The sequence below is a fragment of the Actinia tenebrosa genome, unplaced genomic scaffold (genome assembly GCF_029948245.1).
Source record: "Actinia tenebrosa isolate PJP-AT-01 unplaced genomic scaffold, QUT_ActTen_1.0 PGA_scaffold2__45_contigs__length_23673736, whole genome shotgun sequence".
NCBI lineage: Eukaryota > Metazoa > Cnidaria > Anthozoa > Actiniaria > Actiniidae > Actinia > Actinia tenebrosa.
In genome coordinates this window covers 377218-397785 of record NW_028292579.1, presented here as the reverse complement: position 1 = coordinate 397785, position 20568 = coordinate 377218, and the positions used below count along the sequence as shown (strand labels likewise).

Below are 20568 nucleotides of genomic sequence, written 5' to 3'. Positions count from 1 at the left end.
AAAAATATGGCGGAAAAATATGTAGTTCCCAAGCCCTCTGAGTAAGAAAATCTCACAGGAAGCCCTTGCTTTAGCCAAAATTAGATAATCGAAGAAAAACAATAATATAGTTCACATAAGTTTTAGTTTAAGATAATGAATGATACGAGCCTAAAGAGATCTATAGATTTTATAAATGCCGTTAAAAGATTTACAGAAGCTAATTTATCGTTCTTTATATTATTCACCAATGTTGGGCTCCCTGTAGAATATGCTCAGAAACCATTGCGCATATTATTGAAAATAGAAGCCGCTCTCATTTATCGCAGGCACGTAAGCTTTTCTGGCGCAAATTTTTAAAACAAAAAATTCAAATTTCTTGTTGAAAAGTTTACAATCCCTCATTTTTTACAGTTTTAAAGATGATTCATACTTAGGAAACACATTTGCTGTGTCGTATGGAAAATATGGAAGAAGTTGGGAAGCTTTCTGAAGCTCTTCCGGTGCCCGATGTGTTAAGTTATCACATTGAAGTTTGTCAAAATTCTTCTAGGTGAGCTCTTAAAATTGTACAATCTTAGTACAATTTTGATCGTTAATCGAAACATTCTGATCTTAAGTAGAGCTACTTAATTTACTCATGGTACAATTATCGAAACGTCAAAATCTATCTGCGTTAGTTTTTCTGATTATAAATATTTCTGTTTAGTAGTTAAAAGAAGACGACAGGAAGCTATAGAATCAGCTTTCAATCCATCCTCTAATTACTCCGGCCAGCTTGGCAGAGATTTCTTAAGAGAGGGGGAAATAAGAAATCTCTGTCAAGCAGGGTATCCTCTAATCGAAAAGTTGATAAATTATTTTTGTAATTTAAACCGTGAGAGAAGTACTCTTTGAGATGTGGTGTTAATCTTGGGTTAAAATTGTAACTTGTGCCAGCAAACTGTGAATAGAGATAAAAGTTTTTACTTTTAATGTCATCTACATTTTGCCTCACTGTTTTCAGCACTGCTTTACCCAACACTATCCGTGAATATGTCCACCAGTTCTTGGTGTGCGTTGGAATATGTTATGGAGATGCAACTTTTACTCAGTTTCAAGATGACTTCCTCACAGAACATGTGAAGACAATTACTGTCAGCGATACTGAACTAGTTGTCAGGGACAAAAAGGTGAATAGGGATTGATGTTAAGACATAGACATGCAATATTCCATTTTACAGTTCAATTCGGTGATCAAACAGTCAGTACAAACAGTCATAAAGTAGTTTCAGTTTTATGACACTCTGAAACTCTTTCACCAGGCAATTGATCTTCAGAACTGTAAACTTGCCATCCATGTTTTCCAACTCCATGAAGATGGACCAGCGAGTGAAGAGCTGGAAGAAGAAATATCAGCAGCTAGTCACTGGCTGCTGCCGTCAGGTAAATCTGTCTTGCTTCCATGGCAACCAAATGACAATTTTATTGAACCCTGAAACAACCTCTGGGCTGATCTAAGTCAGGGCACGGCTAACTCACAGAATGAACCCTGAAACAACCTCTGGGCTGATCTAAGTCAGGGCATGGCTAACTCACAGATTGAACCCTGAAACAACCTCTGGGCTGATCTAAGTCAGGGCATGGCTAACTCACAGATTGAACCCTGAAACAACCTCCGGGCTGATCTAAGTCAGGGCATGGCTAACTCACAGATCAAACCCTGAAATAACCTCAGCCTGATCCAAGTTAGTCCATGTCTAATGATTCGAACAAATCAGCTAAATGTTACATGATTTGTTTCAGCTGAATTTAATGGTCTTTGGGACAGCCTGGTATTTGATTCTGATGTCAAAGCACAGGTCAGTATTTAGTATGGAAATTGAAATTATAGTCCCTTGGTACACTATTGATACTGCACGACTCTCATACATCAACCTATCCCATACCTAAATGAAAGATATATATGGTATTTAACCGGCTAGGAGGTCCGGATAGGGAAAAACTGTGCCTAAGGTGTCTTGAATCTACGGACCGAGGTCCGTTTTCAAGACCGAGGGATACTTACAAAGAGCAGATACTTACAAAATACCGTCCACTCAAACAGCCAATCAGAATGCATGATTTTTTAGGATACCGGACCGGAAAAAAATAAAGTTATTTTTCTAGAAGCAAGGCTACAAATAAGTGCCAGTCATTGGACAAATGTACAGTAAAGATGACCACTTGACTGGTAAATGATGTGCCTTGGACAGGCATCTAACCAAACACATTTCATTACATACACATAAATAATAGCTGACTGAGCCTACTTATTGAAGAAATGTCTAATTTTTTTTTTAAATTTGTCCGGACACTCTTGGGTTTAGACAACTCAAATATAATGCCTCTCACTTGTTGAATTACAGTCAATTCGCCCACGGACCATATCACTGGTTTATAGGTACTGGTTTATAAGTTGTTTTGTGAGTTATGGCGTATAAAAAGTTCATGTTTTGAAGTCTTGAGCTTAAGTGTCAAGTAATAAGTTTGGTAAATCACATACTACTTTAATGTAGTCTTAATATATGGTTAGATATTTCTTAAAGTGATTTTAACGTTGGCAAGTTGGCAAACGCATGTTCGATGATTTATATTTATATTAAATTGTTCAATTTCTTTTCATCCTCAGCTAATCAACTATGCCAGTACGACACTACTTTTTTCCGACAGGTTAGTTGTGTGTCACTATTATAAAACCAGTGGCACCAACAATAATATTTATATAAGGTTAAACAAAAAAATAAGTGTGTTTTGTGTTGCATGAGAAAAATAATTGGGGTTGGTAAGTCTGATTTTTTACTGATACAACAGTGGAAATAAGCTTACTGGGAACCCTGTGGTGCATTTGGGAATGAAAAAAATATTGGGGTCGGCAAAAATCAGCAAGAAAATTATAGGGTCAGTCACGCAACAAGAAACACACTTTTTTTGGTTTGGCCTAAGTATTGCAAATTATTCCCCTATAAGTTTGATTTGGAGAGAGCCACCAATATGAACCTGTATGTCGGCTCACAAGTGCCATGTAATAGGAGAATCATGATACAAGACTTATAATTATGATTTTAAGGTACATTACAGGTTTTTCGTTTTTTTTCTTTACCAGAGGGGTGTGCAGTAATATCATCACTTGGAACAGGGTGGTCCTTCTTCATGGTTAGTTTGTGTTACTCACTTTTCCAAAATTCAAAGGGGAAACTGCAACAAACTCATGTTGTATTAGTCTCCCTACAGTCATTTTTGTGTCAACATGCAATGCTTGCTCCATTGCGTGACAACACAAAAATGGCCATGGGGTAGACTAGTGCTGTGTGGGATAATGGCACTGAATTTGGGGACAAAAAATGTCAGTCTTACATTCCTTTGCTCAGATGATTTTTTGGAACTGCTCTATGAGGTCATAAATCATTAAAAATGATTTAGGAAATGCAGATTAGTTTTGTTGATCATGAGCAACTATTTCAAAAAAAAGAGTTTTAAAGTAATGTTTTTGTTTTTTTTCTAGGGCCTCCAGGTACAGGCAAGACATCCCTCTGCAAGGCCTTAGCACAGAAACTATCTATACGTCTATCAGATAGGTGAGTCCATACATAGAGTGTCATGACACTAAGCTGCCGTTTTACTTACAATGACATCTACTCACTTTTATAAGGTACATACTAAACCAGATGACTGGAAAATTTCTAGAGTTCTCAGTTATGTCTGGGTCTCAGTCTCACTGTCAATCAAACTATTGGACATACCACTAGCGAGTCAATAAGTTTAGGCTATGAAATCAATAGACCTCCTCGGCTTGGGCATAATGTTTTCTCATTTCAGACCACGTGTCATTCCCTAGAGTATCATCTTTGTTTAACAGTTGTGCATGAGAAGACACATGAATATGGATACAACTCAAACAAAGAATCTAATTCTCAAGAGAATGACACGTGGTCTGAAATGGGAAAACATTACGTCCAGGCCAAAGAGGTCTATATTCACTTGCAATGCAAAACTTGTGCAAGTGGCAACGTAAATATAGAAATATTATAATAGCAGATTGTGAAATTAACCCTTTTCCTTTTGTTTTTAGGTACACTTATGGTCAACTCATAGAAATCAATAGTCATAGCCTCTTCTCCAAGTGGTTTTCAGAGGTATGGTTTAGAGCAATCATCACATTTAGAATAAAAAATGCAGAATATGCAATACATGTCATTGTCAAAAGCAATAAACATCATTTATTTTGAACAATATTTGCCCTTGCTTCATGGGTATAGCACTAAGGTCACATATGCTGCTAGTAACGTGTTGTCTTTCACCACAGTGACTGTGGTTCCGAAGGTTTGGGTTAATAATTTGAGCCCCGTGGACACCATTATATGTAAATTGAGTTTATCTTATTTATTGTCTCTTCTATGCTATGCCACAAGGTTTCCCCAGGTTCTCCGGTTTCCTCCCTCCGAAAAAATCAACATGTGAGTTGAGCATTGTGTGCATAAGAATATTAAATGTAGTGGTAGTGCGTGTGAGTGAAAAGTGTCCCCAATTAGTGTGAAAGTGCTAGAATGACTAGACACTTAAATAAAGAGAATGTTTTACCTTGATTTAACTTGGTCATAGTACATGTATTCTTATTATCTAAATAAACTCTCTTCTTCCCTATTATCGCCTCTCAAATGATACCCGATATGATCTTTCCGCAGAGTGGGAAGCTCGTCATGAAGATGTTTCAAAAGATCCAGGAATTAATCGACGACAAAGATGCTTTGGTTTGTGTCCTGATTGACGAAGTATGTAGTCACCCTGCCTATGTTTATGAGTTGATTAGTGAGATTCTTGTGGGAGTATATGGTGTAGTTAGTCACGAGATTGATTGCCTCTATATCAGTGTAGCCCTGGATCACCTTAATGAAGGTCTTGGTATCTTACATCATGAGTAAGAAACCTATTTTTTACCCCCACCCCCCCCCCCCAGGTATTCTAAGGGTTTTTCTCAATGTTCCCTGTGTTCATTCCTTTGCAATAACTATAATTTATAATGATTAATAATTATTATTAACAGTAGTTCCTCAGAGTGGCTCTTCTTCCACTGAATTCCAAATGAAATTTAGGAGTTCTTTTTTGTGGAGGGAGGAAAACCGGAGAACCCCGGAGAAAAACCCTTGAAGCACAGGAGAGAACCAACAAACAACTCTACTCACATACAACTACTCATCAAATTCATTATGTTTGCTCGTTAACAACTAATTCAAATAGTTTAAGAATAAGTACTCCTTTACTAAAGTAGTTTTTCCATTAGGTCGAAAGCTTGACATCTGCTCGCAAAGCTGCCATGCAAGGACAGGAACCTTCTGATGCCATTCGTGTCGTCAATGCATTATTAACACAGATAGATCAAATCAAGAGGTACCGCACATGTACAAAATAGTGCAGTTTTCGTATGACTGTGAAAAGCTCAGTGCCGTAAGGTTTCAATACAAGGCTACATGCTATATTGAATTTATTCTTTTCTCCTGTCACGAATCACTGAGCATTATGCACAAAGCCTCACATTTAAACTTGTGCATAACAAGCGAAGCATATCTCAGGAGTGGGCTATTCCCTGCTACAATTTATGCCACTTTTCACCCTTTCTTTCCAGATATCCCAATGTTCTCATTCTCACCACATCAAATGTAACAGGTGCTATTGACTTGGCATTTGTCGACAGGTATTCATTATTATTACCAGTATATAGCTTCTGATTGGTCAAGGTTCTTATTCTTCATTATAAACAAGCAAGTTAAAAGTTGTTTGTACTTTTGCACTTATCTCTTATTTATGATGAAAATGTTCATTTTTGTACAATTTGGTTGGATTTCAAAGTACAAGTGACTAGGGATGTACAGTTTCATGAACTCAATGACAACATGGCTGTTTCAAATATATACTGGATATTTGAGATGCATTTTAATTTCATTGATTGACATGAATTTATGTCAATCACGAAATGCTACACCATGAGAAATATTTGTGGCTCGACATAAATTTATGTCCATCATAAAATGCTACACCAATCTCTGAACATGAATTTACGTCCATCACGAAATGCTACACCACGAGAAATATTTGTGGCTCGACATAAATTTATGTCCATCATGACACGCTACAACATGAGAAATATTTGTTGCTGGACATAAATTTATGTCCATCATAAACACCACACCATGAGAAATATTTGTCACTGGACATAAATTTATGTCCATCATAAACACCACACCATGAGAAATATTTGTCACAGGACATAAATTTATGTCCATCACGAAACACCACACCATGAGAAATATTTGTTACTGGATGTAAATTTATGTCCATCACGAAACACCACACCATGAGAAATATTTGTTACTGGACATAAATTTATGTCCATCACAAAACACTACACCATGAGAAATATTTGTTGCTTGACATAAATTTATGTCCATCATGAAACACCACACCACAAGAAATATTTGTTACTGGACATAAATTTATGTCCATCACAAAACACCACACCATGAGAAATATTTGTCGCTAGACATAAATTTATGTCCATCATGAAACACCACACCATGAGAAATATTTGTCACTGGATGTAAATTCATGTCCATCACGAAACACCACACCATGAGAAATATTTGTCACTGGACATAAATTTATTACTACATTATTATTAATAAAGTTATCACTTGTTTTCCAGGGCAGATATCAAACACTTCATTGGCCCTCCGTCCGTCAACGCATGTTACAAAATTTATCACTCTTGTATGAATGAACTCATGAGGGTGAGTTAATCATAATTATCGATGAAAGAGTGTTAACATAATAATAAATATTTTAAATTCAATGCAAAATTGAGCTGATTAATATTTTGGCACTGAAAAAACCTCTTTACATTGGGTATTTGTTTTGCCCATTCTAGACCAACTTTCATTCCGTGAGAATAGGATTTTTTTTCATTTGCATTAAAACAAAGAAATAATACTCAAGGGAATGACACTTGGCCTGGAATGAGCAAACGTTACGCCTAAGGTAAAGAGGTCTTTACTACTGAGAGTGACAAGTCTAATTTCCTGATGAATTTAGCAAATAGACATCAGTTTTTTATGTGTCTGTCCTCTTATTGACGATAAATTGTGTCATCACATTGTCAAAGTAGTGTGGATCCATAAGGCATAGCTGACTTGATGACGTATGCTACTTTGACAATGTGATGACGAGATTTATTATTAAATTTATTATGTCTATTTGTTTTTTTACAATAACAAAAACGATAAAAACTTCTCATTTTTAGCAATCAAAACAACCAACAGAAAGAGCGTGCGCTCATTGACGTCAGCTTTATCTGTCTGTCCTCTTATTGATGATAAAAAATAACCAATCAGCGCGTGAGAAAATGTCTTGCAAAACAGTCCATTGCACACAAGTTTTAGTTAAAAGTTTCATATATAAATGCCATAACCTGATTTCATTGTTTCTTTCTGTAGACTGGAATTATTTCGCCGGCACAGCAGATCATTGATTTGAGGTTAGTGCATGTATTTGTTTTTTGTTTTTTGTTTAACTTTATACAGCTCAACGCCCAAACCGGTTGGCTCAGTTGGTTGAGCATCAGACTTTCATGCGGGAGGTCGTGGTTCAAGTCTCAGCCGGACCAACACTCAGGGTCTTAAAATAACTGAGGAGAAATTGCTGCCTTTGTAATTATATCTGCAAATGGTTAGACTTTCAAGTGGTTCAGATGACCACTTTAAATGGCGGTCCCGTCTCTCCACACTCATCATTACTAACCAACATCGGAGGGATGTAAAAGAATCATTGAGGACGTAAAGAAACCCCGGCAGTGACCTACCTCAGTGACTACACTTCATACTAACCATCTCTCATGCTTGTAAATTGCACAAAAAGCAACAAGTCATTCACAACTCAATGTAAAGTGCCTTTGATTATATTCATATAGAAAGGGCGTTATATAAATTCATAAATCATCATCATCAATTATGCCCACCCATAATAATGGAATCACATACTTTCATTTTGGCCTTCATCCAATAATAATAATAATGGCCGTTCTCATGTAGTGCATTTCCTAATCTATACAAGAACGGTTTTGAGCTTTCTGTGTACTCATGATAATTTTTTGAATAAAAAAATAACTTACTGGAATGTTTTATGAAGCACAAGAAGCAATTCTTTATGCACATGTTATGCACAGTCTAGCATGTGAGGAACAAATGGCTAGGGATATGTTGGAAGGCCTGAGTCCTGGTTGTTTTGTTCACTAACTGAATGACTTATAAAATTTCTTTTCAGGCAGTCCAGGGCTCGAAATAGGAATTTTTATTAGCCTGCCATAGTAAAGGAGTATGGTAAAAGGAGGTCATTCCAGTAAATTTTGCATGTCATTTTATCATTTATTTGCGCCTGCCAAACCTAAAATTTGGCAGGCCGCTATTTCGAGCCCTGCACTCTTATCTGCCTAAAAATGCTGCTCAACAATTTATAGCAAAGATTTTCATTTTCTTTCTATTCTTTTTTCCTTTCTTTCTCTTTCATTTACCACCTTCTTTGTGATTAAACCAGAGGGCTTGAAGTCTTAAGGTGAGTGTGTCTTCTAGCTGCTAAGTCTATCATGTTTATTATCTATAGAGCAGTTTATGTATGATTGTGAAAAGCTCAGTGCCTAATGCATGTCTTGGCATGACCGTGATGCTTTTTAAAATTTTGATTGGCAGATTTTTTACCTCTCAGTGCAATATGATTGATCTGGCAGTGCTCTGACCTTGCCGTCACCATGTCTGCATCATGGATTTGTACCATCTTTCGGCTATTTGATGGTATAGCATATGCCTTGCTGTGTACCTGTCCCACTTCTGCTCCTGCTCTGCTCTAACATCAGTCTTAACGTTGCATAATAACATTTTCTTTTCCAGATTTGTACATAATGATGCCACACACTTGAGTTTAGAATTGAAAGAAATTGCAAAGTAAGCATAATAAGGGGGTCCTCCCCTACACTGGGACCAAGTATCTGCTAAATTGTGTCGTGGGTGCCATTCAAAATTTAGGAAGCCCTTGTCAACACAAGTCAAGTGAGTCCTGGGACACATTTGGGTCCAAAGCATTGTGTCGTGGGTGTCAATCAATATTTAAAAAGTTCTTGTCAACACAAGTGTTTTGAGTACTGGGAAACTTTTGGATCCAAAGCATTGTGTTGCTTGTGACTATCAATATTTAAAAAATGAAGTGAGTCCTGGGATGCATCAAAATTGTGAAAATGTATGATTTCTGCATTGAATCCATTCCTGACTACAAGTAAAATGAAACTTTTGATTGTATAAAATGACAAAAAAAAAAAAAGAAAGAAAGATTGGATTATGGTTCTCATCACACAAACTCAAGACCATTATTCATTTTATCTTTTACAACTGTTCACTTTCAGGAAAAGTCAAGGTCTCAGTGGACGAACACTTCGAAAAATACCATTCCTTGCTCATGCACTCTTTTCGCAGGTAAAGACTTAAGATTATACAAACCCTCTTAACTGCAATTAACCTGGATCCCCCACTCACCTTAACTCAGGCCTCCCAGTATTCTGTTGATTTTAACCTTGTTTGAACATTCTGTTTTGCCTTAGACATCTACTCTTACACTGGAACAATTCCTAAACGCACTGGAGAGAACAGTAGAAAGACAGTTTCTTGAAAAAGAGAATCTACTAAATTGTTGATTGAAAAATTATTTCAAATAATACATTTCTTCTTAACATCCGCAATACGCCTCTTTAGCCTGGTCCTAATTGTTTCCCATTTTAGACCATGTGTTATTCTCTTGAGAATAAGATTCTTCGTTTGAGTTGTATCCATATTAATGGTCTTCTCATGTGCAACCGTTAAACAAAGAAATGATACTCTAGGGAATGACACATGGTCTGAAATGGGAAAACATTACACACAATTTATTCTTATCAGTTGCTATAGTGACAAGCTATTGATAATGTTACGTGACAACATTATCATAAAGCTATTACTGCACTTTTCATAGACAATTTATGTGAACTCTGTGTCTCCGGGTTGCACGCTGAAATTTGGTTCTTCGCTGCCGCTAGTCAAAAATATGAAAGGTACCGACTGATTAGTTTTAATTGATGGCAGCAAAAAAACAAATTTCAGCATGCAACTTGGAGACACAGAGTTTACATGCTTACATCTTTTTTTTCCTGTTATGATTTTATATAATGACTCAATTCTCACGAGAATAAAAATGCAAATGGTTTACTATTGTCAAACTCTAACACCTAATATTCAATTATATATATGTATACATATCCTACTTTATATTGAAATAAAAGATATGATTGGGTTTAGTTGACTTACTGGTGCTTGAAGATGTTTTGTACTCTTCTTCAGATATTCTTGGTGTTGTAGGATGTATTGTATTCTTGGTGTTGTAGGATGTATTGTATTCTTGGTGTTGCAGGATGTATTGTATTCTTGGTGTTGCAGGATGTATTGTATTCTTGGTGTTGTAGGATGTATTGTATTCTTGGTGTTACAGGATGTATTGTATTCTTGGTGTTGTAGGATGTATTGTATTCTTGGTGTTACAGGATGTATTGTATTCTTGGTGTTGTAGGATGTATTGTATTCTTGGTGTTGCAGGATGTATTGTATTCTTGGTGTTGCAGGATGTATTGTATTCTTGGTGTTGCAGGATGTATTGTATTCTTGGTGTTGTAGGATGTATTGTATTCTTGGTGTTGCAGGATGTATTGTATTCTTGGTGTTGCAGGATGTATTGTATTCTTGATGTTGCAGGATGTATTGTATTCTTGGTGTTTTTTTTAAAACTTCACTGCGAATCCACCAGCCCTCCCCACCCCCAATACAAACTTCAGGGAATCACTTCAGATCCCAAAACCCGAGAAAAAAGGGGGTCCCCGTAGTAAAATTTTATTTTTTGCTAAATTCACAAACAAACCACAGGCAACCCAGACTGGATATTGTTCGCCCATTCATTTTGAAACTTCTAAAAGCTTGTCCAAAATTTTGCCAATGTGGTTATTTAGCGCATTATAAGAGGTGTTATTTATGTAAGTTGTATAGAAAAAGAAAAGCAATAACATAGAATAAAAGTAAAAACAGTAGACCGCTGACTAGGTGACTGCAGACTAGAATATTCCTTTACTCACAACACCATTGCTTTTATATAACTGAAAAAGATAGTTTTAGAAACGTAAACCCCTCATCTTTAGCTTTCTATACGCGTATATTTTACTCAAAAAAACCGAGATTTTAAGTTGGGACCTTCGAAAAATCGTGATTTTAGGGGTCGCAACTTCATAAGCCTCGTTTTCTATGAAATAATGCAAAAATTTCCAATTTCTTTGGGCCAAGATTTAAAGCTAAGAAAGGAGTTTTTAATACACATAGCGCTTTTTGAAAAAAAAGTCTTTAGTTATTTTTCTATAAAGCGTTTTTTGTCGATCATTGGATTTTGGGATCCCTGTGGTAAAAGAATAGATGTTCACGGACCAGAAATTTTTTTTTTTTTTGCGATAAATGATGTTTTATAACATCTTTCCTTAAGATGGTATGTGAATGAGCAAAATGTTGCATTTATTTTTTAATTTTGTTTTATAGAAAAAAGCGATTTTTACAATGTTGGTACAGAACTCATAGTACACCACAGGGATCCCATAATTTTTTGAAACTGAAAATTCCTGAAAATGAAAGGTTCTTTTTTAAAGCATCGTCATATTTCCTTAAAAGCCTTTTTTGGCCATTGCTTTGATCATGAAACACACTTCCTAGTTTTGAAGTATTTCTTTACTAAATATCGCTCTTTTTGCTTTTTTGAATGGGTAGACTTTGATTGAAAAGAGGGAATTTTCACAGTCAAAACAGCTATGTATTCACCACTAAAGCGCAGTTACGCTTTGGGAACATGAATATTGTCGCGGCTCTATGATTAAGCCGTGGTAATGAACTGTTATTTTGAGGAAAACGTCGCCGAAGGGGAGGTGGGCGAGGTCAAACATTCGCCTAACAATGACTGGTACGGTGCAACAAATGAGGCCGAAACCTAAAGTTAGAGAGTTTATAAGATTCTCGTTTACGGCAAGCGTGAAGCGTGAAACGTCAGTTGACCATTAAAAAGTTCTTTAAAAATAGTGAAAAGGAATTGCAGAAATCTCCAAGTAGTAGATAAACAAAAGTATACTTGTCTTTGTCGAGAAGGTTTGCAAAAGGTAAAGTGAAATGTAAGGAAACGATGAAAACGTGGTCATGTTTGCCGTTTGCGGGAAGGAAAAACGGGAATCTTAATCTGCCTATTATCTCACCGTCACTATCACACCTGAAAAAGCGTGCTAAAATGCCACGCTTACTCGTTTCATGGCTCTGTTTTAATGGTGAAAATAAAAAAACGTGGCTCGACTGAATCAAACACACACGGCCGAATAAATCTACACAGAACCTGACGGTGTCCGTAATTGAAATAAACGACATAAAACGACCAGAATAATCACCTTGATAACTGCTTGTCCCGTGTACCATGGCGTGCCTGTACGCTTCGGGAACGACACGGTGAAACCAAAGACAAAATCCGTCTTGCTCTGACTGGTACGGCGTAACTTAGCAAATGAGGCAAAATCTAAGATTTTCTCGCTTAAATATGCAACTGCCGACCTGGGCGTATGCAAATAATTGAGTGCTTTTCACCTTGGTATCACACCTAATAAAAACATGTAAAATTCCGCGCTTATTAGTTTCATGGCCGTTTCAATGATGAAAATAGTAAAATAAGCTTAATTTTCATTTGAGAGTGACAAGCCAAACTAGTTTTGTAAACCTAACGGGGGTAGGGCGGTGAAAGGCAATGCTCTATGTTCCTGACAGAACAAAGGCGTAAACGTTTTCCTCAGGTACATACTATTTTTCGCAAAATTTTTGATAAAATTTATTTATCGTAAAGAAAAGTCAGATTTCTAGCCATATCTAAATTTATTATTTTACCACAGGGATCCCAAAATCCAATGATCGCCAAAAAACGCTTTATAGAAGAGAAACTAAAGACTTTTTTCAAAAAGCGCTATGTGCATTAAAAACTCCTTTCTTAGCTTTAAATCTTGACCCAAAAATATTTGGACCTTTTGTTTTATTTCATAGAAAAGTTTCTGGTCTGCAGTCACCTAGTCAGCGGTCTACTGTTTTTACACTTTTCCATATTTTTCTATGTTTTTGCTTTTCTATTTCAATAAAAATTACATGAATAACACCTCTCATAATGCGCTAAATAACCGCGTTGAGAAAAATTTGAGAAGACTTTGTTAAGTTGGAAAATGAAAGGGCGAAAAAGATCCAGTATGGGTTGCCTGTGGTTCGTCTTTTGCAGGCGGCAGTAAAAGTAATGTATTTTTAGTCATAAAAATAAAAGCGTAACTTGCGGATCTTTTTCCAAATATGTGTAATTTTTATAGCTTTATAAGAATTTATTTTTTCAGAAATGTTTTAAGATTATTTAAGTGGCTCTCCCACAATAAAAAACGTATTTCCCTGATGATGATGATAGTTTCACTTTTAAAGTGAAACTATCAGAATTCATTAGAAATTAGATGATTTTTTTTTATTTATTTATTTTTTATTTTTTTATATAAATTTCATATTTATATTTTATATCTATATGGAGTGGCCTGGATTGGGGGATGGGACATGTTTCTCTGTCGCTCCGGGTTTCGGGCATGCGCACTAAGACAGACCATAAAGTCTGTCTGCGCGGGCGTGGGACTCGGGGTGGCGGGGGGCATGTCTCGTCTATGATCTAGGCTATTCTATATACTCTATATTATATATTTTATTATTTATTATTTATCTATTTATTTAATTTTCCAATAGTTAGCGTGATAACTTAATGTATAGTTCTGCTGACAATAAAATGTAGATGTAGATAAGGATGTTGATGGTGATGATGATGATGATGATACATGATGATGATGACGATGGTAATGATACATGATGATGATGGTGATGACGATGGTAATGATACATGATGATGATGATGGTGGTGGTGATGATGGTGGTGGTGATGATGATGATGATGATGATGGTGATGATGATGATACATGATGATTGTGGGGTGATGATACATGATGATGATGATGGTGATGATGGATGAAGATGATGATGATGATGATAATAATAGGAATAATAATAGGAAAATTATCGTTAATAAGACGCAATGAATTTTTAAGATTTTATATCCTTATTAAGCCGACATTGTAAGAAGATCGATAAAAAAAATATAAGAAATCACTCAGAAAGAGGCGTCTGTTGCCTGAGGGATGATGACAAGTTGACAAGAAGAACTGACTTGAGTGCACAATGGACATCACGTTTCCTAGCACAAAATGAGATGTCAGAGTACCTCTCAAAACGATTAATTTCCCAATATTCTCTGACACAAATCAGTAATATTTGAACACATTTTGGCTAACATGTATTACCTATTATAGGTGCCATTACACCAAGGCCTAAACTAATGCTGAATGATACCCACATCAATCCCACTTCAATGGATATCCAAAATGAATAAAAAATGCAAACATATCTTTATTTACACTTTATTCTTTTGATAAATATTATATTTACACGAGTTGTAATACCTAGTAAATCGCTATTATCATTTTGACCTAATATTAAAACCGAAAAATATTAAAGGATTCTTAGTACAGTAGTTTTGTTTTTCCTATTCAATACTATTAAATACTACCCAAATTTCAAATGTAAATTTTGACATTGGCTCTAAAGTTTTTTTTTTTAAGCAAGTTATAATGATTTATTTAAGAAGACACTTATAAAAAATGCAAAGTCAATCGATAAAAGCCTCAGAAATCGATAGAGTTTGTGGAAGGCCCGTCTCGGCGACCGCGACAGCTTTTTAGTGGTGTTTGAGTGAAGAGGACTGAAAAACAATTTAGTAAAACGAGGAGGAACCGGCAAACTGGAAATCAGTAAAAATACAAGAACACAAAGAGAGAGAGAACGAGGAAAAAAAAAAAGAAATCTAGAATCAACGGAGTTTACACGCAAAGAAAAGCGAAGTTGTTTATTCAAGGCTCGATTCTAAATATATTTAGTGATTCTCTTCTCATTGGGCTTTTTCACTGTCGACGAGAAAATTTCACCCGCTTTCGATAAAAATATTTCAAGTTATTTAGTCGATACTTTATTAAAACGTCTAATAAAAACGTTCACAATGTTCATCAATAATTATGTAAGAATAACAATGAGGTGTAAGCTGGTTTCATTTTATGAGTGCGATAGCCTTGCATTTCATACCGCAAAAAATTCATATCGTTGAACAAGATACATGATTAGAAAACTCTTGGATTGCAACAGTTTATTGGGTTTTTATCGCCTCGTACAGTGACGCCAGAACAATAAAACACTGTTTTTGCTTTGCATGGAAGCGAATTAATCATTTATAATCGATCATTATGGATTATTTATTACTCACATTAGGAGCAATCTTCTCCCCATGGATTCCACGTTCAATATTCCACAAGACTTTCATTTGAATTCCGTTCGACCAAGATTTAAAAAACCCTTCGTTTAGGCCTCTTCATGTATCTAACATTTTTGACCGAGATATTTATCGCTTTTCAGTCCTCGTTGTTACATAATCTCCCTCCATTAAGGTATTTAAAGAGATAACGAAAGTTAAAAAGAAAATAAGAGGTATATTCAACGTTTTAAGATTTGAAGAGGAGATTTCTCGTCCCGAACTCTGTTAATACGATTGCATATCCATCCTGATTTATGACGTTCAGCAACACCTGCGGACTAGCTCAAGTAGGAAGGAAAAAACTGTAGAATATTCAACTGTATTGATATTAAAATCAACCAGACTCAAGTTCCTGGCTCTTTTTCCGCGGAGGTCTTCGCAGATTCTTCACTATTTTCGCTGACTTTCAGAGAATCTAAAATATCTACAAGTTTTTCACCCGGTAAATCTTTATTCGTGCAAGCTCCTCTTCTTCCTCGCCGCCCGCACTTTTGAAAGGCTTCACTCTCATTAACTTCCTTCGTTGAAACTGCCTCTCCATCCATGCCTAAAGAGTCTCAATGTCGAATGAGGAATTCCAATAAAAAAAATCGTCCCAGAATGAAGTTACACGATGTTCCACCACACATTGAAAATTACCAAATTAAAAAAAACGAGTACAAAGATTGTAATTATCTTGCTGCTTTCCTAAACGCGTAGAGATAAGACTCTGTCTACGTAATGAGATATTTTAAAAAGAATTAAGAAATGAAGAAAAGTCAGATACCCATCGCTTTAAGGCATACAAGCCTTGAAACAAAGACCGCAGAATGTCCAGAATTTTGTCAAATGCAAATGAGGTCGAGTAGAAACTTGCTGATTGAAAGCACTTGTCCAATACTGGCACCTTCAGAAAATAAGTTAACAATTGAATCCGATAGAAAATTGTCGAAACCGTTTAAAAATAGTTTAAGGACATATAAATCTTCGTCTTTCTTTTAAACGGATATTTCGTACATGGACTAATAAAAGCAATCAGCTTGGGGTTCTCTGCGAGAGCTTTTTTTTAACATATTAATTATATTCAAAAAGTAATGTTTTTTCTCCGTCTTTATGTTTACTTTTCTGACGTAGCGTAGTCCGTCAACATGGATTAATGGCAAACCGGATCAATGTACAAATAATGCGCTCATCACACACGCGTTTTGCCCATTAACAACTATGAAAAGAGGCCGCGAGCCCTTTCCGTAAAACAACTTTTTCACCTCATCGTTACTTCTCTAAAAGGCTTAGGAAATCCACCATAACGATTTTAAGTTTTCACCTACAACTAAGTCTCAAGTGTAAGTTATTGTCTTTCATTTACGTGTGTTTATCGATTTAAAGCTATGAATTTATCCAAGATTATTCACACTTATTCTCACATCTTACTCAATATTTTCAAATGAAAAATAACAAAAAAGCGAAAAGTATTTGTTTACAAACATTAGGATATCTCGATATCTCTAGGCAATACATAAATGAATTATGGAAATTATTTATAAATTCATTTATTTTTTCCCCCTTGGAAATAAAAATAAAAATTAAATATTGGGGTCGCGGTGTTCTATTGTGCATGTGTTAACAAATTGGATAATGAGGAAGGGCTTTGCAAATATTCGCTCACCGGGATAGACTTTTTGAAAATCATCAAAATAAGAATTAATTCTTGGTGGTAAAAGAAAGGAGAAAATGTAAAAAAGAAGGAAGAATTAATAAAAAAAGGGGGGTAATAACAGAAAGGATAAATAAATGTGAAAAAGAAAAGAAAAAATTGAGACGAATTTTGAAAAAAAGAAAGGAAGAACGAAGAGAAAGAACGAAAGAAAGAAAGGGTATAGAGAGAAGGGAAGAAATAAAAAAAGAAAATAGAGGAAAAATTGGAAGAGAAAAAATAGATAAACGAAGGAAAGTTTTGAGCAAATAAAGAGAATAAAAGATAAAGTGAAATAAAAAAACGGAAAAAAAATCCGGAAAAAGGGAAGTAGAACTATAAAAAATACATCGATAATGAATGCATAATTCTCTCTATGATCCATATTGTCAACAGCTTCTGAATACATTGAAAGCAACTGTCATTTTCATTTCCATTACTAAAGTATGACCGGAAAAACGGGTACATCAAACAAAAGAAAAATACCAGAAAAATGTGCATAAAAACTTCGAAAAAACGTTAAACGGATTGAACTGAACAAGTGAATAATGAGGAGGAAACTTAAACATGTTTACAAGATGATTAGACCCATTCGACCAATCAGTGCCCAGTAATTCAGTGCTCACACAGAGTAACTAAGACGTCAAGTGGTGGCGGCCTTGAAGGACAGGAACAATACGGGGTTATTTATAAGTATTAGTCATTACTGTTTTCTATATAATATGATGCAATCTCGTACCCAGAGCCTGGGTTTCTTCTGGCCTGCGGCGAAGAACGAGGGCTCTGGAATAATATTTTTGGCGCATGCGCAATTTTCCGGAAGTGAAATATAACCAATGAAAGTAATCAAAGTAAAAATTAAAGTAAAAAATCAAAATCAAAATTAAAAATCGGGAAAATCTTTTTTTGATTTATTCGTTAAGTTAACGCATGCGCTCTTTATACCGGAAGTTCAAGAAATACTGGTCTCAAAAAATTGATTATACCAGAGCCCGAACTTGCAATGATAGAGCCGACCTTGAAACGATAGAGACCTTTTTTAACATCTTGTAAAATTATTCACGTCTCGATTTTCCCCTCAAAATTTATTTACCATTATAGCCCCCCTCCCCCCTCCCCCACCCCCCGATCCCCGCCGCGCCAGACATTTACGATTTTATAGCAAGTATTGTCTGTTCCATAATTATGTATATCAAAAACACATTATAGCTTGTCCAACGTACCAACAGTAACTAGGGAAGTTAGAATATCTATTTTATTTTTCATACCCTAATCTTTTTCCCTATTTTTTTTTATTCATAAAATTAGTAAGAAGATTAATTGCATCTGAGTTTACCTACCATGCAAAAAATACATTTTTGACCCGTTTTTTTTCGATCTTGAAAAGAAAAATATTATTATAATAACACTTCTAAATTACAGAATTAGAATATTCGTTCTGAAAATTTGTTACTGCTGACCAGTAAACCGAAGGCTCTCGCAAGCAACGCGTTTTGTGATTGGTCAAACCGTATGTGCGTGCGCATGTTTTCGTTTTGCGGGCTCATATAATTAGAAAAAAATATTCACCATTCATCACAACCCATGCAGTTCAAATACAAAAATTTTTACCGCGACCAATGTTTAAAAAAATATAACCTAGATTAATAAGAATAAAAAAAAAACTATAAAAAGATGAAAAAGAGATATAGATACAGACTATGATTGGACGGAATGGATTTTCTAGCATTCTAATTGGCCATAGTTAATAGATAGTTATAGTTAATATCCCTCTATTATCTATGAATTGGCTGAGAAGGGAAGTTATTTGAATGACACGAGGTGCTTAGCAAAGAGCTTTTAAGTTGTGACGTATTTTTGTGGGTCTAATTGCTCAAAAACCGCTAAAATAAAGCGAAAAATGTTCTCAATAATTTAACCTCCAGCCGAAACAAAAACTTTAGACAACAAATCCAAAGCCATGAAGAAAAAAGTAAGGAAAAAACCTTCATAAAACTGCTTTTTGTTGTCGACCAGGAAGTTGTTCTGAATCAATAGTCGAAGAACCTATGTTTCTCTTTCACATACGAAATAATACCTTAAAATGAAACAATTCAAGCCGATTCCTGCATCAGTTTATAGTTATGAAGCGAACTTCTCTCCATGTACAGTTGGCTTGCATTTTCTAGTCGTCTGCGTTTCGCTGGTCTTCCATCGTTGTCGGCTTCATCGGTGTTGTCGGATGGTTTACCGTACCCCCCTCCCCCAGGGGTTTCAATGTGGAAACAATCCTGAAAAATAAGAATTGTCGGTATTCTCTTCACTTGAGTCCAGAACTGGATCCACTTTTCTCAATCACTATAAAATCGTTTTAAAATCTAATCATCTCGCATCTTGGTTAAATTTAACAAAAGTATTGTCAATGAATTCTTTTGTTATATAATCCAACATGTCCGCCGTGTCTCCTGTTATTTCACCCCCCGTGGGAATGATTGAAAACCAGCAATAGATAAATAAAGATGAGCATGATATGCTAGTGCAAGGGATATTTTGTAAGTATTATCGTCCACATACCCCTGGTTGAACAGAAACCAGAGTTTTACAGCCCAAGTTCACCACATGACCATCTGAATAAATTAACAAGTTTCGCCCGCACGCGCCAGGTTCACCGCCTGAAATGAAGGAAGGAAAAAGAAGACGGCTTGAGTTAATGTAACAGCTTTTGTGGATGCATTTTGCTGCGCTATAATGCGTTTAGAAAAATAAATTTACCAATGAGTCCATTTCCTCTGGGACGTAAAGGCCACTTGCGGCCATGGAATGGAATGACTGGAGGAAAGACTATTTGCTTGCAATATCAATATCAAGAAAGTCACCATCACCATCATTACCATCGTCATCACCACCATCATCAGCATCACCACCATCATTATCACCACCATCATCATCACCAGCATCATCACCAACACCATCAGCATTATAACCACCATCATCAGCATCAGCATCAACACCACCAGCATCATCACCATCATTATCATCACCACCATCATTACCATCATCATCACCACCATCATTATCATCATCATCACCACTATCATTACCATCATCATCACCATCATTATCATCACCACCATCATTACCATCATCATCACCTTCATTATCATCACCACCATCATTACCATCATCATCACCACCGTCATCATCATCATCACCATCATTACCATCATCACCACCTTCATTATCATCACCACCATCATTACCATCATCATCACCACCGTCATCATCATCATCACCATCATTATCATCAACATCGCCATCAAAAGCTAAGGCGGGTTTGATCCCTGGGCTCGGTGTCG

The 20568-nt window shown here is 35.9% G+C and overlaps 2 protein-coding genes across 3 annotated transcripts in view; one reads left to right on the top strand and one right to left on the bottom strand.

The window, feature by feature from the left end:
- The first annotated feature begins 332 nt into the window (after positions 1 to 332).
- Positions 333 to 10324, top strand: LOC116292553 (pachytene checkpoint protein 2 homolog). Its single transcript, XM_031699895.2, has 17 exons — positions 333 to 532; positions 986 to 1151; positions 1284 to 1404; positions 1765 to 1820; positions 2630 to 2670; positions 3104 to 3153; positions 3503 to 3575; positions 4070 to 4133; positions 4683 to 4769; positions 5279 to 5385; positions 5621 to 5689; positions 6698 to 6782; positions 7485 to 7525; positions 8581 to 8598; positions 8931 to 8984; positions 9440 to 9509; positions 9635 to 10324. Exons 1-17 carry the CDS (start codon positions 438 to 440, stop codon positions 9725 to 9727), a joined length of 1290 nt encoding a protein of 429 aa, XP_031555755.2. The 5' UTR covers positions 333 to 437; the 3' UTR covers positions 9728 to 10324.
- An 8150-nt stretch (positions 10325 to 18474) lies between these two features.
- Positions 18475 to 20568, bottom strand: part of LOC116292573 (5-oxoprolinase) — a 49638-nt gene continuing 47544 nt past the window's right edge. For both annotated transcript variants that reach the window (XM_089034449.1, XM_089034450.1), the window contains exons 39-40: positions 19787 to 19884; positions 18475 to 19503 (exon numbers count right to left, since the gene is read on the bottom strand). In XM_089034449.1, coding sequence (XP_088890575.1) covers positions 19327 to 19503; positions 19787 to 19884 — 275 coding nt within the window. In that variant the 3' untranslated portion in view covers positions 18475 to 19326. The remainder of the gene's footprint in view (positions 19504 to 19786; positions 19885 to 20568) is intronic.